We start from the raw sequence: 23,222 nt of genomic DNA, 5'->3' as shown, positions 1-23,222 counted from the left end.
CCAACTTTTTATTGTTTTCTGGTTATTGCTTTGCAAATTGTTATGCCCTTTTTCAAGGAACACCTGTACATTACCTTATTATGGTGCTTCAGTTTACCTACTGTTCTATTTTACTCACTGTAACTGCCTTTTACCCAACCTTGGATTTAAACCTTGAGTTATGTCTCATGTACTGTTTTTTTCCACAGCCCGTCAGCTGATTTTCTGTATATCCATGCTACTCAATAAAAACCTTTGTAAAAGAAAAGATACGCAAAAGCTATATGCTGCGCACTGGTAAAGTCAAGGTATCCATGAGAAAAAAGTAGATAAATCGGAGGATGATGAACAAACAAAACTTGCTCCCATATAAACCATGAAGTAACATTTATTGTGTGGCAATAGATAAAGCACACAGTCCAGATAAAAACAAACACTGTCATGTGTGAATGACGCATTCCGATTTTAAAAAGGAAAAGCTCAAGTCTCATCCAACCTCAAACACTAAATGGAGGGTCCAGCACTTGTGATGGAAACAGGCTCAAGGTTTACATAACAGCCAGAAGGCTCGCTGGGATCAGCTGTTAGTGTCTTGCCGGAAAGGCACACATCGGCGTCAATAATGTGGCAAGGCAAGGGAGATGACGTGGCCAATCCCGGAGCCTTGTCAGAGGAAGGGGAATGACCTGGGCCATTTTAATGCATGGGCACTGCCCAGGGGCCTCAAGTGCATAGATGCCCCATGATGATCTTGCATTACATCATATTTGCCAACTGACCTGGCTTTGCTTGGACAGTAACGGTTTTTACTAACCTGTCCAGGCATGGCTGTGTCCCAGATAGTGTTCCGGAACCTGTACTGCACCCTCCTTATCCCAGTATTGTGCCCTCTTGATCCCCACCCCTCATATTTTCTTAGTATTTAAAAATGATTTTGTTGAAAGTACCAATAAATATATGTTTAATTCCATCAGCTATTTATGCTTTAATTTTTACAAGTAGGTGTGTATATCGGGGCAGGCTGGTAGGTGCCCCAGTGCATTACTTTGTCTAGGGGCCCATGATGCTATCAAGACGGCCCTGGCATGGGGGGCTATCTCTCCAATCAGATAACGCATTTCAAAGCTTCCGGCTTCTTTATCAAAGCTCAGAGAAGACATTCTCTTGTTAATTAACTCCCATGTTATGACTTTTTGCATTACCCAACTTCTATTAAAGCTTCATGTGATGGACATTTACCCTGACATTACCTCTGGTGGTTCCTCTAGGTTTATTCTCTGGGGCCTTAGCTGGTGAGGCAATTTTGCATTGCTATTCACAATGTTTTTAGAATTTAATTGTTGGCCCAGCGCTATATAACACAAGCGGAAGTGAATGATGAGCAAAAATGCTTTAATGTAAGCATAAGCAGGTTTTTATTACCTGTTTAGCTGCCATTTGTTGACATAAGCCATTATACAATCTTTTTTGGGCAGAAGCTCTTTCCACATCCTGAAGGAGTGAACAAGTGTCATGAAACGTGTAGACTAACTGCAGTCCCTACAGTTAGGATTCATTGATTTATATACAGTATAAATAGGACAACAGGTCAAGTCTAAGAGGGCTTTTTGGTGGGAATGGTATATGTTGTAGTGTTATTTATTGTGCATATGCTCTTTATTTAAAAAAAAAAGAAAGTTTCCTGCTTTTAAAATTCTTCCTTTCTTCCGGCTGCAAAAGCGCCTAGAGGCAATTCAGTTCGCATGTGTAGCGCAATACAAGTCAGTCACTTATTCATTCATTCATTCTGGACCTGTGGTTTCACTCAAATGTGCTGCTGGTCTGTGTCCACTATAGGTGTTGCCTGCTCCACTGTGCATTTATATCCTCTTCTCTTCTATCACTTCCTGGTCCGCCTCGCAGTCTTGCTTATCTCTCTCTCTATTCTGACTCCGATTGTTGTGATAGCGATATATCCCTTGCTGAGACCTCTATGCCTGGCCTGTATAAGCAGATATACTCACTGTGGACAATCCTTGTCAGACAGCTGAACTCGTCAATACCGATTCATTCAAAAGAGGTGTTTATTCTTTAACTTCAGGGGTTACAGCAGATAACAGGAACAGCAGATGAATGGTGATAGTATTGTACGGTCAAAATATGATGCCTTTCCTACCCTGGGCAGAGTACATGAGTGTCCTTCTACATGTGGCTTGCTGGCTGGAGAGATGACACAGGAAGTACTCCACACAGGAAGCAGGGAGGGGCATACATACAGTGAAAATATGTGGTAACTCAAAGAATCACATAAAAACATGTGCATTGCAACAAAGGCCACTAGATGGCAGCATAGGATAACACATAGATTTAGCTATGAGAAAATAGTAGGCAAACCACACTATATAGACTCCAATCTATATAACAATGCTAATATTAACTGAGGCTATGCATCTCATATTCTATGCCCCTATTGGGGCAGCACACTCCCCGTCTGGCATGATAATGCCACTATTTACATAATACAATGGTAGTTATGCAAATAAACAACAGCGCAATTTGCTTGATGTCTTGAAAACCTGAAAGACATAATGGAGAACATGCATATAATACAACAACTATAATATAAGGCTTCAAGTTGTGACAACTAAAGTTCCAGATACTTCCTTCTCGAAGTCGCAGGTAGGATCCAACAGCATACCCAAGTAAGTTCAGTCTCCAAACGGCAAGAGCAAAATGAGTTCCGTGATAGGTCTGATGAAAGTCTTTACAGTCCCTATAATCCAAAGGCCTGCAACTCTTATGCCTCCCTCTGTGAAGTGTCTACCTTGGTGTTTCACCCTTTCATGGTAGTGCCGTATGAGCAAAGTGGTGATGTGATGGCGAGCAGGTATAATGAGAGGATTCTGTTCTTGCTCACTGAACTTAGCCTTGTTTAGGCGTCCACCAACCCTTAACGTGCCATCATTGTCAATGAATGGGTTCAGGTTAGCGATTGGACTGTTTTTTGGAATGTCCCCCTTGTCACGGATACGTCTGATTTCTGAGCCAAAGACATCCTGTTGTACACTGCGTATTATGATCAGTTCAGCTTCAGCAATGTCTTTTGCAGAAAGAAGCTTTTGGCACATGTGCCAACCTTGACAGTGAGCATCTGTGAGCTTCGTGTGAAAGCAGTGTGCAATATGAACTAACCTTGCGGTGGTGCGTACCAGCCTTGTCCACTTGGAGAAACGTTCAAAGCGTTGACAGCCCAAGGCACGTCTTTGTTCAGTTCTGGTGACAAGGGTTTTAACTTCAGGACGAACCTCTGGATCTTTGTCGGGTTCTAGAAGACTGAAGACGTCAGCCGTGGTTTCTTCTGGATCAGCCAACAAGAATTCAGGACCTGTTAACCAAGAAGAATTTACGAAGGCACTCGCAGACACTGGCCTGGTGCCATGATCTGCAGGATTCATTTCAGATGGAACATAATGCCATTGTTCAGGTTTAGATGATTTTCTTATTCTTTCTACACGGTTGCTGACATAGACATAGAAACGTTTAGTCTGGTTGTATATGTAGCCCAGAACAACCTTGCTGTCTGTGTAGAATTTGATGTCATCTATCTGAATGTCTAGCTCACGCAGTATGAAATCTGCAATCTCTACAGCTAGCACAGTCCCACAAAGTTCAAGCCTAGGAATTGTGTGTTCAGGCTTGGGCGCTAACTTAGCTTTCCCAAACAGAAACCCTACATGGGTCAGATTAGCTGAATCTCTTACCTTGAGGTAGGCAACAGCTGCTATGGCCTCAGTAGATGCATCTGAGAAGATGTGCAGCTCTTTCCTCCGACTGGTAGCAAGGGAAGTCGGAGTGTAGCAGCGTGGTATACGGATTCCATCTAAGGCATGTAACGACTGTTTCCAGGACTCCCACCTTGAAAGTTTGTCTATTGGTAGTGGGGCATCCCAATCTTTGATAGTCTCTGAGAGCTGTCTAAGTATGGATTTACCTTGTATGGTGATGGGAGCCACAAATCCCACTGGATCGTATAGGCTGTTCACCACTGACAGAACTCCACGCCTGGTAAATGGCTTGTCTGCAGAGCTGACTTGAAAGCCGAAGCTGTCTTTTAATAAGTCCCACCGTAGGCCCAGACTTCTCTGCACAGGTGGCATGTCCATCCCCAGATTTAAGTCTTTAAACCCTGTGGCATGATCGCCAGGTTGAAAGGCTTTCATAACAGCAACACTGTTTGAGGCAATCTTGTGTAGTCTGAGGTTAGCCTCAGAAAGCATAACTTGTGTCCTTTGGAGCAGGTCTATGGCTTCTTCCGCTGTAGGTAAAGATTTAAGTCCATCGTCCACATAGAAATCTCTCTCGACGAAATGTCGAGCATCTGCGCCATACTCCTGTTCTCCATCAAGAGCAGTCCTTCGTAAACCGTATGTTGCGACGGCAGGTGAGGGGCTATTTCCGAAAACATGAACCTTCATGCGGTATTCAATCATCTCATTGTTCATGTTGTTGTCACGGTGCCACAGAAACCTTAGGAAGTTCCTATGGTCTTCTCGTACAATAAAGCAATGAAACATTTGTTCAATGTCCGCAGTTATGGCAACTGGCTCTCTTCTGAACCTCATGAGTACACCTACAAGGTTGTTGGTAAGGTTAGGACCAGTGAGAAGAATATCGTTCAGGGATACGCCCTGATGCTTGGCACTGGAGTCGAACACTACCCTAATTTGTTTTGGCTTACGTGGATGGTACACTCCGAAGAAGGGTAGGTACCAGCACTCATCGTGTATTTGAAGAGGTGGAGCTGGCTCAGCATGCTCATTGTCAAAGATCCTCTTCATAAAGGTAATGAAATGGTCCTTCATTTCAGGCCTGTTCTTTAATGTTCGTTGAAGTGAGTTGAATCTGGATAAAGCCTGTTCCCGATTGTTTGGCAGTTTGACCCTTGCAGCACGAAGAGGCAATGGTGCAACCCAGCTGTTAGACTCATCCTTGAAGAATTCTTTGTCCATTATTTTGATGAACTCTCTGTCTTCAACTGACAAGGCTATTTTGTTGTCGTCACTTGTGGTACAAAACACTGTGGTACCTAGGTTGTCATCACACAGGATAGGAGTGGCATCAGGTACTTGGATGATGTCAAGAGGCTTCTCCTTTATTTCATAATGGTGAGGGCACTCTTTGAAGTGGGATGCGCGTCCATTTCCTAACATGTAAGTTTTGAAGGAGTGGATCTCAGATGATGTACACATTCTATCCAAGCATACATCGCCCACTATTACCCAGCCTAGATCAAGTCTTTGTGCATAAGGGGCATCCTCAGGTCCATCACACTGCTCACGTACCTTATGTACTCTAAGAATGTCTCTTCCTAGCAAGACTAAGATTTCAGCATTCATGTCCATTGCGGGAATCTCATCAGCAAGGTGCCTTAAGTGAGGATGGTGATATGCAACCTCTGGAGTAGGAATCTCTTCTCTTTCGTCTGGTATCTGGTCACACTCGACTAATGTTGGTAGGAGTATGCCCTCTTTCCCTTCGATATGAGACACCATGAACCCATCGACCCTTCTGCCGAAAGTCTCTACGCGACCAGAACAGGTTCTGAGAGTATACGGTGTGGCATGACCCTCAATGCCAAAGATCTCAAAGAATTTAGGCTTGACCAGGGATCTGTTGCTCTGTTCATCTATTATGGCATACATCCTGGCAGCTTTTTCAGGTTGACCCTCTGGGTATACCTTAACAAGGCATATCTTGGCACAGCACTTGTGATCTAAACCTTCTCCACAGACTTCTGTGCATGAAGAAGAAACATTCTCCTGGGCTAGAGCGTGGCTTCGTTGCTCCCCGCCATGATTTGAGAGAGGGGTGGAGGTAGGTAGCTGCTGTGGGCTGTCTGTAAGTGGAGTAGGATGCATAGCTGTCACATGTCTTTCGCTGCTGCATTCTGTGCACTTGATGACAACTTTACAGTCCTTGGCAAAATGACTATAAGAAGCACAGCACCTGTAACATACTCCAAGTTTCTGGAGAATCTCCCTGCGCTCTTGTAAAGTCTTTGCTCTCAGCTCTCGGCATTTCTTAAGAGGGTGAGGCTTCTTGTGAATAGGGCACTGACGATTAGGATCTTTGTCACCCGAATTACTCTGGTATGCATGAGAGGATACGGGTGGTGAGATGTCTGTCCTTTTAACAGATATTGCTCTATGAAAGTCTCTGTGTTTAGCTGCTGTGTTGTCATACCTTGGAGATGGTGATGAAGCAGGCAAGTTGGGTTCACTGAAGCTGAAGCTGGGATCATTTCTCATCCAGGCTTGTTCACTGATGAACCTGCAAAAATATGAGAATGGAGGAAAGGATACGTTATAGTCTCTTTTGTACCTTGAGCCCTGCTGCGCCCATCTCTCCTGCAGGCCATATGGCAGTTTAGACACCACTGGATTGACACCATGAGCAGTGTCCAGGAAGCTTAGACCAGGTAGACGTGGGTCTTTCTTTGCCAACTCTAACTCCATGAGGAGGTCACTTAGATCTTGGAGCTTGCGATAGTCTTTGTTCCCTATTTTTGGGAAGTTTTGCAGTCTCTTGAATAGAGCGCTTTCTATGGCTTCTGAGCTACCATAGGCTTGCTCAAGTCTTGCCCATGTGGCAACAAGACCTGCATCTGGGTGGTCAACATGTACTGTCCTCAGTCTTTTAACACGATTTGCAGATTCTGGCCCCAGCCACCTTATGAGCAAATCAAGTTCGTCCTTGCTATTAAGGTTGAAATTAGCAATAGCAGCCTTGAAGGTTGATCTCCAGGCCCTGTAGCTCTCTGGACAGTCATCAAACCTTGAGAGGCTGGTGATAATGAGCTCACGGCGTGCCATATAGCTGGCTAAGTCATTCAAGTCTGATCTCTCACTCTTTGGTGCCAAAGTAATCTGTGGAACCCCTTGGGTGTGAAAGTTCTCTGGTGAAGAAAGGTGAGGTTTACCAGGATGAAATGATGTTGCATGAGCGCTTAACTTTGGTGTAGTCTTTAAGGCTTCTGCTGGCTGTGGCTGGAGCTGCGGCTTGTCGCTGGAAGTCACCTTGTTGATGGCAGGAGTTGATGTGGTTTGCTGCGTAGATGCTCTGGCGTTGTGGACTTGAGGAGACTCAGGCATTTTGAGCTGGGAGGTCCCTGAGTTGAGAGTCAGAACAGTGTTGTTAGTAGGAGGTACAGGAGATGACTCTGTATCTTTGTAAACATTATGCTTTAGCACATAATCACTGGTGCGATCAATTGGATCTTCCAGTTCTGCTGGGATAAGACAGTCTGAATTAGTACTTTGACCCATTGCTTGTTCAAGGACTTTCAGCCTTGCTAGCGCACCTGCTTCCTCTTTCTCTATTTGCAGAATCTTTATTTGGGCTTCCATCTCTGCTTGGCGAGTTTTGCTCTGGGCTTCAAGAGCTTTGCTTTGGGCCTTCATCTCTGCTTCTTTCTTAGCAAGGGAGCTTTGCGCTTTTTTGGATTCAGCATCAGCGCGGGCCTCTATTAGCTTGTCGCTTAATGTTGAACTTCTGGAGCGAGAGGATCTAGAAGAACGTGCAGTGTGCTTGGTTGATGTTGATCTGTGAGATCTGGTCTCTTGCAGTTGAGCAATGCGGAGTTCTGCCTTACACTGAGCATTTTTCACTAAGAGATCCCTTTGTTGGTTCAATGCATCAGTCTTGGTCAGTTCTGCTGAAGAGTCCTCTATATTACAGTCTTGCAAGAAAGCAGTGTATTTTGCAGACAGCCGTTGGTAGTGTTCATACGCAGCAGATAGGCGAACTATAGAATCTCCTAGTTCAGCCGGTTGATCATTAAAGTGTGGCAAAACTGACATGCAGTGTGAAGTTCTGTCCCAGAAGTCCGATAGCTTGCTGGAGAACTTATCTCTAGTGTATTCATAGTTTTCTCTGAGTTTCTGTATTGGTTTTATTGTACGCTTGGGTCTTACACTCTGTTCAGCAATATCTGCAGAGTCTGCTCCCTGTACGTCTGCGGGTTCAGAGGCATGATGAATCTGCGTTGGTTCAGCCGTAAAAGAGTGTTCAGAGCCTTGTCTAGACATTTCTCACGGTTTTGTAAAAAATGGTACTGTCTCTTTAAGAAGACGAACAGCAGCTTAGACAGGTGGGGTAACACAGTTCAATTAGAGAAACAGCTTTCAACATTCACATGAAGCGCAGTAAGCTTGTGCGACCATGTGCTTACACAAGATGGCGGCTGGCACTGAGCTTGATTGCAGATTAGGCACACACATATACCCAGCAGGCTGTAAGAATTCTATGCATCTTTTGACTATTCTGACTCCGATTGTTGTGATAGCGATATATCCCTTGCTGAGACCTCTATGCCTGGCCTGTATAAGCAGATATACTCACTGTGGACAATCCTTGTCAGACAGCTGAACTCGTCAATACCGATTCATTCAAAAGAGGTGTTTATTCTTTAACTTCAGGGGTTACAGCAGATAACAGGAACAGCAGATGAATGGTGATAGTATTGTACGGTCAAAAGATGATGCCTTTCCTACCCTGGGCAGAGTACATGAGTGTCCTTCTACATGTGGCTTGCTGGCTGGAGAGATGACACAGGAAGTACTCCACACAGGAAGCAGGGAGGGGCATACATACAGTGAAAATATGTGGTAACTCAAAGAATCACATAAAAACATGTGCATTGCAACAAAGGCCACTAGATGGCAGCATAGGATAACACATAGATTTAGCTATGAGAAAATAGTAGGCAAACCACACTATATAGACTCCAATCTATATAACAATGCTAATATTAACTGAGGCTATGCATCTCATATTCTATGCCCCTATTGGGGCAGCACACTCTCTGAGCAACTTCCTAGTTTTTCCATGCTCCTGTTTTTCTGCGTATAACTTGTATTCTGTGTCTGACTTCCCATATACCGACCCTGGCTTCGGCTGTGTTTTCCTGCCCGCCCTATGCCCTGACCTTGGCTCCTTTTATGGATTCTCTTCTGTCTCCTGCCATCTGTATTCTGCACACACGAGTGGTCTACACATCAACCTGGGCGTACCTGGGGGCCATGACCTGGTTCCAGTCTAATGCAAGTCCAACGCCACCATCAAGAGCCCTGGTGAAAAAGTAGGCTGGGGCTTAGCCTCCGCACCCCAGGGAACCATGAGTTGGCCTTCTACAAGGGCTCACTACCATAGGAGGCTGAACAAATTCTCCTTAATGGCCACTGGAATGCCCTTTTCAACAGGGAACCATGAGTTGGCCTTCTACAAGGGCTCACTACCATAGGAGGCTGAACAAATTCTCCTTAATGGCCACTGGAATGCCCTTTTCAACAGAACCATGGCAGTTGGACAGGGCTAAGTTCAGTAGACTAGAGAGGTCAAGCCCATTAAAAAAAGTTGATACAAATCAGAGAAGTGAAAGTACATGAAAATCTCCCCCAAATGAGGGGGAACAATATCCCCCTGATAGCATTCTATTTCTATTCTAGTGACAACTGTAACATTTTATATCCCTCCCTTAATTTTTTTTTTCAGATAACAGTGACACAAGATCTATCCAACAGGGATACCGAAAATGCTAAAAACCGGGGTACTAACCCTGCCCATGAAAAAAAAGGTTTGGTTAGGGTTAAACTTTAAAATATTTGTTTAAGCAGCCAACAAGAATACAGAACAACATGTAAATACTGATGGTGATGGCATTAAAACCTGTATTCTAGCACTTTTATCCTCCTGGTGCTAAAGAGGATTGGGTAAGTAAAGCACCTTCAAGATGATAGGTGGCTGTTCACCACTGCGGTTATTAAACAAAGCTCCTTTTCTTCTTGTCTGGATTTTTATGACCTAATAAATTAGCAATTGAGTAATTGTGTTTCAGTCTGGTAATTGTTTCCACAAATAGAACACACATATGTTTGTGTGTAACTACCGGTATATTTATATCCACACAAATATGACTTCTCCCACGGTGAATTATTATTTGTTCCAGTACCTGTGGTTGGCAATCCTGATCACTGCTACTGTCTGATCTCTGTTGTTGGCGGTTATCATAAAACACGAACCCGGCCTGGCAGATACAAGATCCGTCTGATTCTTGGAACGCACGATTCCGCCCCTGGCACACACAGCTCTGGGCGCCTGCAGAAGGTTCCAAAGAGGAAATAACAGGTGCATTTGAGGTTACAATTAAATATCCATTAACAACAAGCATGCGATAGCAATCAAAATCATAATCCAAATAAAGAGACTTCATTTAAATCTGTCATTAAAACATAAATCCCAGCTTTAGATAATGGCATGTAAATGCAGAGTATGCTCTGGGCCTTGGCCCTGACACTCACTTCCCATCGTACTAGAGGCTGGAACCAATGATATATATTCGGAGGCTTTGCAGCCTGGTTAAAGCCATGGAAAGTAAGGCCTGGTTCACACCTATGCATTTTTAGTTTTGCAGAAACACACTACAGCCCATTTAACATGGTTTCCTATGGATGTAGTTCACATCTGTGCATTTTATGGAAAGGACCAGGGACTGTTTTCTGGTTATTGTTTCCATAGACTTCAATGGATCAAAAGGGTGTACTGAAAAACGCAAAATGCACCCAGAATAGGCAAACTGCAACCTGCATAGGTGTGAATCAGGCCTAAGGCCTCATGTACACTACAGATGCTAAACTGAAGTTTAGGAGCAGTTGTGCGTGTAATTTCAGTCAATTATAGTAGTTTAGGGGCAGTTAAGGTTACAGCCATTTTTTTTAAAAGCAGATAAGTCACGTTTAGGGCTGTAGTTTACCAGCATTTTCAAACGCCAAATGACTGTAACCGTGGTAAACTGCGTTTATGCGCGTTTGCGTTTATAAGCTAAGGGGAAAACATTTCTGATCATTTTTGATCATATAACAATTTTGAAAAGATATTCATTCGCTGTTGTAACACCTGGGTGAGCTCCTGGCGCAAAGCTCTGCACCACGAGCCTACCCTATTTTAAAGCCTATTAGAGCCTCTGGCTCTAATCGGGTGCTTAAAAAAACACCCCTGCCACTGTAATTCACGCGCCTGGCATCCTGAAAGGGTCTGGATGCATGAAGATGAAGTGGCTGTGTCCTGCAAAATAGCGGGCATGAATAGAGCATGGGGGTGGCGGCCGTGGATAAAGGGGACATCTCTCCGGCACCCCTAATGGACGGGCTGCCACTGCTTGAATTGGTAATTTTGTTATTTTTGTAATTTTGTAATTGGTTACCGAGTTTGTTCACAGTAACCATTTGACACTTCTTAGATTTTGTAGATGACTGTTAGTGGATCATAGTTCACTATAATGGGGCCTTTTGGTCCATATGTTTGAACGACTTGTTTATAGTTTGTAAAAACCTCTGAAAAGCGCAATAAAAATGACTTGATTAAAAAAAAATATAAAAAATCTGACAATGGTGGGTTCCACTGTCAGAATACAATGTCCCAGCAGGGGTGGGGGACTTTGTTTGTGTGAATGGAGGAATTGCCCACTGGCTGAATGAAAAAAATAGCAGGGTATGGGTCAGCTTTACCCTGCCAGATAGGAAGGTGCTGTGTGGTAGAGTTGTGTACACCTCAGGAGTCGATAGACAGAAATACAAATATTTGGCACCTCTTGTATATGTTTTTCATCTGCGTGTTTAGCCGTTTGCCTGGAATTCACCCTTTTTTTTTTTAATTAGGTCTTTTTTAGTGAACATTTTTCAAACAAGACAAATCACAACAAATTTCCCTTTTCCCTTCAACCTCCCTCCTTCTCTGTTCCCCTAGTTCCAATACAAACAATAAAGATATAATTTAAAAGAGACGTTTGGGATTCACTTTTTTTTTATTTCGAATCATACTTACCTAGGTGGATTCAGCATCGGTCGGATGCATCTGTCCCCCACCAGCTCTAAGACGGAGAACCGAGCAATCAAGCACTGCAGATTGCTCAGTTCTCTGAGCTTCCTGAGTAGAGAGCTGGTGACTGTCAGTCACCAGCTCTCTTTTCTGACCCACCCCTGTGCTCACTGGGGCACTGGGCTCTTACTTAGGCTCTCAGCGATTCGCTGAGAGGTTGAGTGTGGGTGGGTGTGGGTGGATACCGACATATGTAGGTGGATACCGACTATATGAATGCAATATTTCCCAAGCCTGGACCATATGGATGCAATATTTCCAGAGCCTGGACTGGCTGTGTGATGTCAGCCAACAGTGGACTCCCGTGGGCATGTGCGGGAGTGACATCATTGTCGCTCCGGCCAATCACAGCGCAGATGTCGCTGGCCGGACCAGTGCGCGGTGACAATCTAAGGTGAGTATTTCATAATGAGCTAGTATGCAATTTTTTTTAGAGGGTTTACAACCACTTTAAGGATCTTGGGTTTGACCTGAACCCAAAAAGCCAGCGGTCATTGTTGGACCAATCAGCTGCTAGCGGGGGATACCCCACCCTGCCCCGCAGCTGCATGTACATAAATAGGGAGAGGATTTTCGTGATATCATTGGCCATATTAGGCCAACAGTATCTTCTATAGGGGATTGCAATGTAGAAAAGTGATTTCCTTAAAAAATAAAAATGCATCATCAAAATATGCAACATCATCTTTGCTGATCGAACTGTACATTAGAACATTACATACCTGATTCAGAATAGGAGGCACTTCCGCACACAAAGCATGACACCTGAGCAGGTAAGTGGTTGTAGGTGCCAGCTGGGCATGGGTGACAGTCAGTTGGCTCTATTGCCTGTGTGCTGTTGCCAAAAGTGCCAGGTGGGCAGGGAATGGGCAGTATGGTACTGGAAGGGCAGTAGTGGCCAGCCAGACAGGGGTATGACAGGTAGCTCTCAACGCCTGTAATAATGTAAACAGGAGTTATGTGACAATATTTTACAGTTAATTACTTACCATAGATGGGTTGTAAATGTTTTTATTGAAGAGCGAAAGTACGATACATAACCCCCCTGCTAAGATCAAGGACTGAAATTCTATCCCTATGGTGTCCTTCACATTCTACCATTACATAAACTTCCATTCATATATTTATAGATAGAGCAAACGTTAACAATTATTGACTTATTGCTAAAAACATGTTTTTTTCATAAAGGAACAGGATGAACGGTTCTGTTACACATGTAAACATCCTCACAAAACATCCTCTATCTTTATGATATTTGAGAAGAATTTTTCCACAGGCCTGTAAAATGTATTTCAATGTACAAATATAACAACAATGCTTATAGATACTCTAGTAAAAAGCTGTCACTTTAGACCGCCAAGCACTGGTTGTAAGTCTGGAAGGATGATGGAAAATTCTGCATTAAGAACCAGACAAGGACATTATGTAAGTACACTATGTAACATCAGGACAACTTCCTCCTACAGAAGAACACATAGGTTTACATTCTACAGTGGACCTGTCAGTATCCCATGTTTGTGAAGGGCTGTGGTTATCACAGATCCAGCCTGACACCTGTTTTTAGCACTTGGGGCCCAGAACCCGTAACCCCTTTTTTGCTATAACTTGTGAGGACTCTACTCTCCATCATCAGACAAATCTAGGCTATAATTCATGTAAATCAGGGATATGCTAGTTCTGTCCTGAAAACAGTGGATGAGTGGTTAGCACTTCGCCCTAGCAGCACTAGGGTTGTTGGTTCGAATCCCAGCCACAACACTACCTGCCTGAAGTTTTCATGTTCTCCCTGTGCGGGTTTCCTCCGGGTACTCCAGTTTCCTTCAACACTCCAAAGACATGCTGGTAGGTTAATTGGCTCCTGAACAAATTGGCCCTAGTATGTGTGTATGAATGTGGGTAAGGGCTAGTTTACACTTGCTTCAAAACAAGGCTTCGGACAAGCTTTGTTAATTAGTTAAGGACCGCCGCATGACTAAATACGTCGGCAGAATGGCACGTCTGGGCATACGGACATACAGGTATGTCCCCTTTAAGAAGCCCAGATTCTGTGCTCAGTGACCGCGCCCGTGGGACCTACGGACCCGATCGCCGCCGGTATCCCGCGATCAGTTCACAGAGCTGAAGAACAGGGAGAGGTACAGTACAGACCAAAAGTTTGGACACACCTTCTCATTCAAAGAGTTTTCTTTATTTTCATGACTATGAAAATTGTAGATTCACACTGAAGGCATCAAAACTATGAAGTAACACATGTGGAATTATACATAACAAAAAAGTGTGACACAACTGAAAATATATTTAATATTCTAGGTTCTTCAAAGTAGCCACCTTTTGCTTTGATAAGTGCTTAGCACACTCTTGGCATTCTCTTGATGAGCTTCAAGAGGTAGTCACCTGGCGCAGCACCCCATCACTCTCCTTCTTGGTCAAATAGCCCTTCCCCCGCCTGGAGGTGTGTTTGGGGTCACTGTCCTGTTGAAAAATAAATGATGGTCCAAGTAAACGCAAACCGGATGGAATAGCATGCCGCTGCAAGATGCTGTGGTAGCCATGCTGGTTCAGTATGCCTTCAATTTTGAATAAATCCCCAACAGTGTCACCAGCAAAGCACCCCCACACCATCACACCTCCTCCTCCATGCTTCACGGTGGGAACCAGGCATGTAGAGTCCATCCGTTCACCTTTTCTGCGTCGCACAAAGACACGGGGGTTGGAACCAAAGATCTCATGTTTGGACTCATCAGACCAAAGCACAGATTTCCACTGGTCTAATGTCCATCCCTTGTGTTCTTTATCCCAAACAAGTCTCTTCTGCTTGTTTCTTTCTTTAGCAGTGGTTTCCTAGCAGATATTCTACCATAAAGGCCTGATTCACACAGTCTCCTCTTATCAGTCCTAGAGATGTGTCTGCTGCAAAAGGTGGAAGAACCTAGAATATGAAATATATTTTCAGTTGTTTCACACTTTTTTGTTATCTATAATTCCACATGTGTTCATTCATAGTTTTGATGCCTTCAGTGTGAATCTACAATTTTCATAGTCATAAAAATAAAGAAAACTCTTTGAATGAGAAGGTGTGTCCAAACTTTTGGTCTGTACTGTAAGTGTAAACAAACCTCTCCATGTGCTTCCTAGTGAGCCTGTCACTGATCGTCTGTTCCCTGTCATAGGTAACGACAATCAGTGATGTCACACGCCCAGCCACGCCCCCTACAGTAAGAAACACACATTAGGGAACACTTAACCCCTTTAGTGCCCCCTACAGGTTAACCCCTCTACTGTCAGTGCTATTTTCACCGTAATCAATGCATTTTTATAGCACTGTTTGCTGTAAAAATGACAATGGTCCCAAAATGATGTCAAAAGTGTCCGATCTGTCCGCCATAATGTCGCAGTCATGATAAAAATCGATGATCGCCGCCATTATTAGTAAAAAATAAATGATTAATAAAAATGCCAAAAAACTATCCCCTTTTTTGTAGACACTATAACTTTCGCGCAAACCAATCAATAAACGCTTATTGCGATTTTTTTTTACCAAAAATATGTAGAAGAATAGGCATCGGTCTAAACTGAGGAAAAAATTATGTTTTTTTATATATTTTTGGGGGATATTTATTATAGCAAAAATATAAAAAATATTGAATTTTTTTTTAAATTGTCGCTCTATTTTTGTTTATAGTGCAAAAAATAAAAACGGCAGAGGTGATCAAATACCACCAAAAGAAAGCTCTATTTGTGGGGGAAAAGGGACGTCAATTTTGTTTGGGTGCCACGCCGCACGACCGCATAATTGTCTGTTAAATCGACACAGTGCCGAATCGCAAAAAGGGGCCTGGTCCTTAACCACTTTAGCCCCGGGCCTGTTTTTCAGAGTCGGTGTTTACGAGACTAAAACATTTTTTTTTTGCTAGGAAATTACTTAAAACCCCCAAACATTATATATATATATATTTTTTCTAACACCCTAGAGAATAAAATGGCAGTCATTGCAATACTTTTTGTCACACCGTATTTGCGCAGCGGTCTTACAAGCGCACTTTTTTTGGAAAAAAATCACTTTTTTAAATAAAAAAATAAGACAACAATAAATTTGGCCCAATTTTTTTATATATTGTGAAAGATAATGTTACGCCGAGTAAAATGATACCCAACATGTCACGCTTAAAAATTGCGCCCGCTCGTGGCATGGCGTCAAACTTTTACCCTTAAAAATCTCGATAGGCGACGTTTAAAAAAATTCTACAGGTTGCATTTTTTGAGTTACAGAGTAGGCCTAAGGCTAAAATTATTGCTCTCGCTCTAACGATCGCGGCGATACCTCACTTGTGTGGTTTGAACACCGTTTTCATATGCAGGCGCTACTCGCGTATACGTTCGCTTCTACGCGCGTGCTCGTCGGGACGGGGCGCTTTAAAATTTTTTTTGGGGGGTTTTCGTATTTATTTTTATTTATTTTACAATTTTTAACACTGAAATAAAAAAAATAAAAAATTATCACTTTTATTCCTATTACAAGGAATGTAAACATCCCTTGTAATAGAAAAAAGCATGACAGGTCCTCTTAAATATGAGATCTGGTGTCAAAAAGACCTCACATCTCATATTTAGGCTTAAATGCAAAAAAAAAAAAAAAATATTTGAAACTGTCATTTTTTTCAAATGACAAAAAAAAAAAAATGTTGCTTTAAGACGCTGGGCGGGACTGACGTTTTGACATCACTTCCGCCCAGCAGAGCTATGGGGGACGGGCGAAGGAGATTTTTCCTTCACTCGCAACCCCACACAGCTGCCGAACGGTCCCGATCTCCTCCACCGCTAGCGACGGTAAGCGGCGGAGGGCGCGGGAGAGCGGCGGGAGGGGGGGGCCCTTTCCCGCCACCGAAAACGGCGATCTCACGGTGAATACGCCGCGGAGACCGCCGTTATCGCTGACAGGACCGCCCACTGAAGAGATGAATATCTCGGTTGTGGCAGCAGCTGCTGCCGTTACCGAGATATTCATCTTTAAAGTGCTGACGTAGAATGACGGTGGGCGGTCGGCAAGTAGTTAAGCTGCATAATGGTCCGGGGCTTAAGTGGTTAAAGCTCTCTGAACGCCAGTCAAAGCCCCTGCCACTAAATAAAATGGTTAGCTTACAGTCCTGTTTACATCTTGCTTTTGTTTTGACTTTGATTCAAAAATTATACCCCATGTCGCTTAAGAGGTGCTTCAAAGCATCTTCAAAGGCTCCATAAACTCTATGGCAAAGCTCGTTTCAAGCACCTGCAGCTTTTGAGAGGCTTTAATTCAGCTTTAGCTTTGCTTTGGAGAAATTACAGGCATGAGATATCGACACACACAGGGCATCTGCCAAGCTTCAAAAGAGCATCACTGAAGCTTAATCGAAGCACCACTGAAGCATCACAAACACATGATAAAACATGTTGAAGTGGTAGGCACCTTATTGTGTGTTGAAGCTGAATTGAGTGTAAATGAGCCCTTAGGGACCCTAGATTGCAAGCTCCAGGGACTGATGTGAACATACAATATATATGTAAAGCGCTGTGTAAAATTATTGGCGCAATGTAAGTACCTATAATAGTAATAATTGAATCAAGAAGGTATTTGCAAAATATAATAATTTCTGGTCAGTCTGCTCACCTGGTGGGCAGCTGTATCCGGCTGGACAGGGCTGGCAGGAGGCATCGGTGGCACTGCTGTTGCGATAGGTTCCAGCTTCACATTTTCTACATGATGCCTCTGCAGAATCCCGGAGGGATGACGTTTGAACAGCTCGATAGCCCCCAGCACAAGGAGTCCTACGGGAACTGCCAGGGGTGCAGTAATATGGGAACAGGCAGCTGCATACAAAAATTTACAACCACAACGGGTGAGAACAACATAACAATACAGAAGGCATAAACAGAACAAACTCTATGTTCTACTCACATCTGTGCACTGGTGTTATAGGTAGAAGAGCCCTCAGGACAGAAGTAGCCACCAGGACACCGAGGAGGACTTCCTGTGCGAGGCGGACAGTATGCTCCCGCTCTGCATATAGTTTCACTCACTGATCCTGATGGAAAAGTCAAGATTCTAGTCTCTTTAAATCAACTTATTATAAGACATTGAGATTGATTTACTAAAACTAGAGAGTGCAAATCCAGGCGCAGCTATGCATGGTAGCCAATCAGCTTCTAACTGATGACAAACTGGAAACTGATGGGTTTCTATGCAGAGCTGCACCAGATTTTGCACTCTCCAGTTTTAGTAAATCAACCCCATTATTAGATATAAAACTCACAAGATTAGCCCCAACACGGGTAGGGGGGAAAAAAATAGTTAAATTATTTAGGTGCCAAGACCCAGGAAAAATTCGGACTCAGGGCTACGCAATAGATGGGGATGCCAGTTGCTGAGGGGTATGAGCAAGCAGGGCAGCTAAAGGTTCATCTGAAAAATGATAGGGTGAAAGAGCCCCCCTTAGTCCCCAGGCTGTTTACCCAGTCAGTTGGATGTAAAGTTTAAGTTTTCTGAAAAAGTCTTTTCATTCTGACTGTTAAAGCGGAGGTTCCACGTTTTTTTCTTTCTATTCAATTAATAGTGTTACCAATAGCACCTTAAGACTCACTTGCTAGCCGCTTGTAAAAAGTTTTCCGTCTGAAAGATAAACTTATAAAAATTCTGCCAGGCGTTTTCCATCTTGCTTGTGGGCATTGTGAAGCCCAAAAGCAAAAACTTTAGGGAAGCAGTGATGCTATGCTTGTCGAGTCATGTGACGAGCGCGAGATTACTACTACTATTGGTACAGATCGTCTCCAGGGAATCATGACACAGAACTCCCAGGAGACATTGCGGGCAGCTCCCAGCACACACTGGGGCGTCGGGGAAAGGCAGAGATACGCCCACTCCCGTGGAGAAGAGTACCTGGAAGCAACATGTAATCACTCAGAATCACAGTAATAAGAGACCAACGAAAAAATACAACAGTGGATTATAAATGTATTAAGTCTGTAGATGTTATTAAGATAAAGTTTATATTGAGGGTGAACCTCCGCTTTAAGGCACAAAAAAGACCCTGCAGTCCTATCTACATACTAATAAACCTGACCATTAGTATTGGACAGTCTATTTTCCTTTAGTAAATAACTGAATTGTCTTTCTATCTCTTGCACAGTCTTTACTTGTTTCTTGAAAGTGCTTTAGGTTGGACTCCACAAGAAAGTACCGTATAATCATTATAAAAGGAAAAGAACTGCACTGAAGGAAAAAATGAATGGATGGACCAGGTGCGTGCTGACGTCACCGCGCTGTCTCGTGTAGAGGACGGGGATAGTTTGTAGCCGGCAGGCTTCAGATTTTATCGTGTATACACATCTGCGGAAGTGTAAGTGTATTTTTTACTGTTCTAATAAACAAAGTAGTCAACGTTTTTTCACGCTATGGTCCAATTTTTTTTTTTCTGGACTGAATTTTGTTCACTCCCCCCACGGGAATACGGATTGTTGGTTACTCTCCTGAGAGTCTTATTGGCCTACACACATCAGCCGTGACACTCCTGCAAAGTTAAAGTCCCTGGCTGGGTTTAGCCACCTGCAATCCTTTCAGTGTTATCTGGTAAGCAGGATTTCCATGTGATGGTGGTGCACTTGTCCCAAGATATTCACTGGATGTTTTTTGTATATACATTGGTATATTTGTGCCACAAAGTGAGACAGTGTCACGCTATGATCCTCCTTTTTTGTTTTTTGGATTGATTATGGTATAAAAATACAAAGTCTGTGGGGCTCAGGAGTCTGTACATACCAGCATGTGGAAGTCATCGCCACTCATATAGGATCTCTGTGAATACCCACTAGGATAAAGGCCCGGTCTGGGTTTAAGCCATCTGCTTACCTAGCTTACTATCTTGTAAGCAGGTTTTTTATTTGGTGGTGGTACACCTGCTTACAATCCATTCACTGGGTGTTTTAATATCATACGTCTGTGTTGGACTGTGTATTACCTTACCATTGGACTTTTAAATCAGCGCAATATTTCTTTTTCACCGTATAATCATACAGCCTATGGTGAGAAGGGATTAAAGTGATCAGCCAAAATTCCCTGCATTAAAGTAAAAAAGGTTTTATAGCTCTCTTCTCTGTGTGAAGGGGAAGAAAGGAGAGAAGTGATCTAGTGCTTCTCCATAGTGGCTTGCTATGGGGGCACACTGAGAAGGAGCCAAGATCACCATGTGATCTGATTCGAGTGCGGACCAAAAGATCCTACACAATTTTGGTGCGAATGCAATGTGATTTCAGTCATACAGTTTGTATGGCTCAATTTGCATCACAAAGACATTGCATGTCGGGGATCACACCAGTGTGAATCCACCCTTAGCCATCCACTCATTGCTTTTCATAAACTGCTGGTGCATAGTGCAAATATCGCTCAATATAGAGCCATGTATTTCAAACCACATACAACTATTTCAGGCTATTTAGTGCTGCGCAAACTGTTGGCACTATATAAATCCTGTATAATTAATAGTAGTTTAGCCATCATCAGCGCATCACATCATATGGAAACCATGTCTTCTATGGTGTAGGGTTTGGTACCCAATGGGACAATATAATCAACATGTTATAATGAAAAGATATAAAAGCAATCAAAAAGACCTCACTCTACTAATGCCGCATACACACGATTGGAATTTCCGATGAAAAAAGTCAGATGGACTTTTTTCATTGGAAATTCTGATTGTGTGTGGGCCCCATCGGACATTTTTCCGTTGGTGTTTAGAAATAGAACATGTTTTATTTTTTTCCAAATGGAAAAAAAAAACAATAGGAAATTCCTATCGTCTGTGTACAACTCCAACAGAGAAAAAACCCACGCATGCTCAGACTCAAGTCGACGCATGCTCGGAAGCATTGAAATTAATTTTTCTCAGCTCGTCGTAGTGTTTTCCGTCACCGCGTTTTGAACGGTCGGAATTTAGTCTGACGGTGTGTATGCAAGACTGATGAAAGTCAGCTTCATCGTATTTTATTCCATCGGAAATTCCGATCGTGTGTACACGGCATTAGTGTGTAGTCTTCCTAAAACAGAAGGAAATCACAGCCTCATTCCATCACATATCCCCAAACTTAGAAGAGTATTCCTCATTTCAGGGAGTGGGAAAAGCCATAGAGAAGATAAAAATGGAAGTGGATGAGGCGCTCTCTGTATTTGCCATGCTTATTAAATGCCACCAAATAGAATGGACTTCATCATTATAAATAATCCTATTATGTTCCATGTTATCGGCAATCTAACATTCTTAGCATTGCTAGCTGTTAAGCCAATATTTGCACAAATGTAGAGATTCCAGATACAGGCAAAGATTGTGCAATATAAAGCAGGACTTGCGCACACGTTTATAGAATGGGAATGTCCCGGCCTAGGAAAAACTGTAAGCTTGAAATCTTCAGGAATGAATACTTCTCCATTGCTACACTTTTCAACAACTTTAGCCCCAAAACATGTTATAAAAAGAACAGATGTATGTTATTTATGCATGGAGGTGGTAGGCTGGCTGTCTGAAAACATTTCAGATACTATGAAGGTTAATGTATAAATAGTGGAGTGTGGTATTATCCAATAAATTGGGTTCCTTTGACTCATAAATTATTATATTAAAGAGTTACATACAAGTTCACAACCTTTAAAAAAAGATGCTTTCTGATACAGCTCTAGATTTATCCAATCCTTTGTTGGACTGCTTGATCATTACAAAATTCTACATCAACCAACACGTGGGTTTTTCAAGCCGATGCACTCTGTAACTGAACCTCCCCCTCCTTTGTCTAGATTTAATGCATCAATAGGGGAAATTATTGGAGGGCCCCCACATTGGGCTCCCTTCTGTCCCCGAGCCTCTTCACATCGCAGAAACGTCAACCTACCTGGTTGTCCTATCCTGGTAGTTTCCCATGCAATTTAAAAGCATGTAGATACTGTCATCTGAATGCCCCTATTGGCATATTTAGCTCTTTTAGCTTAGGAGAAAGCTTTGAAATGAAAGAGTACATTCACTGTGGGACACGGTTTGTAGTGTCGATTGTATTTTGTGTCGAATGTCATTTGCATTATTGTGACACTTCGAATCCCAATGCTAAACACATTTCAAATGCCTTGCAAGTTGCAACATTTCAGGGAATGCCATGCTGGGGATTTGTCTTCTTCCTTTAAGTTCACTGGCATCGAGAGATTGACTCCAATGGCCAGGGGTGGAGATAGGGTTAGGCGACTCTTGAATAGAGAAGCGTGGTGGATTTATAGGATTCAAACAAGAGTCCCCCTGGGGTTGAACCTCAGGTGGGACCTGGATTTACAGTTACGCTAGTTATAATGTATTAATATATAATTTTGTTCCTTTCGTCTTCCACCACTTGTCATATTCCGTTGTCCTATCTTGTTCTCCCCTTGGCCATTTACATTATTGTTTATCAAATTTATTATGAACTACATACATTCTATCTTTTGTTCTTTTTTTCCTATTGTGGTTTGCTTTCTTAAATAACAACTTTCAATCCTCCTTTCCTTTTGGTCTCATTGTATAAATTTGAGGATTAAGAGGCTAATTGGAAGTCTCTGTGACCGATGAAGGGGGTCGGGTGGTCACTGTTTTTTTACAAGTATATATTTTGTGCTTTAAGCTCAGAAGAAAAAAAAAACTACATGTATGCTGCATAGTTGTAGTTTCGTCATGTTTTACTCTTTAAAAATAACATGGTAAAAGCTAACATTAACTTTAGTATTAACAGATTTATCTAACACAAAAACCTGTTGACAATGGTGTTTCACAATACTTGACCTTTACGAAAGGCACGTTATAGTGATTTTTTTCTTAAACTCACCAGGTGGGCACTCATAGCCAAGTCTGCAGGGGATTCCATGGATGTTGGCTGCCATTGTCACAGCTGGGTCAGGGCAGTGATATCCTACCGAGCAATCTTGGCAGTCTTCAATAGATGCAGCACCCGGTTCAGTCCTAAACGTACCAGCAGGGCAGGTCAGCGGATCACTCAGACCTGGGCACCAGTGCCCTGGAGGGCATGTAAAGTCTTCATAGAAAATAATACCTAAGAAAAAAAAAAGGAACACCAAAAAGGAAGGTCAATGTCCCCAGGATCAACCTTTGTACCCCAGAGAAACCCCTTATAAAACCAGTTCTCCCGGGATCAATGGCAAAAATGCCCCTTACATTGGTAGTGAGTAGGAAGAATGCACTCCTTACAGTGGTGATCAGAATACCACCCTTAAAGACAGCCACAAAGATCATTGGTATTAGGGGTCAAGTCCTGGGGAAAAAAGTGTGGGAACT

General features: G+C 42.9%; 1 protein-coding gene across 1 annotated transcript in view; it reads right to left on the bottom strand.

The window, feature by feature from the left end:
- LOC120915672 overlaps positions 1–23,222 on the bottom strand; it is a 97,907-nt gene that overhangs the window by 52,825 nt on the left and 21,860 nt on the right. The window contains exons 10-14 of the mRNA XM_040326379.1: positions 22,756–22,980; positions 17,825–17,951; positions 17,537–17,736; positions 12,615–12,827; positions 9,968–10,113 (exon numbers count right to left, since the gene is read on the bottom strand). Of these exons, the coding sequence (XP_040182313.1) occupies positions 9,968–10,113; positions 12,615–12,827; positions 17,537–17,736; positions 17,825–17,951; positions 22,756–22,980 (911 nt within the window). The remainder of the gene's footprint in view (positions 1–9,967; positions 10,114–12,614; positions 12,828–17,536; positions 17,737–17,824; positions 17,952–22,755; positions 22,981–23,222) is intronic.

Source organism: Rana temporaria, chromosome 10 (assembly GCF_905171775.1).
Source record: "Rana temporaria chromosome 10, aRanTem1.1, whole genome shotgun sequence".
NCBI lineage: Eukaryota > Metazoa > Chordata > Amphibia > Anura > Ranidae > Rana > Rana temporaria.
This window is presented reverse-complemented; position numbering and strand designations above follow the sequence as displayed.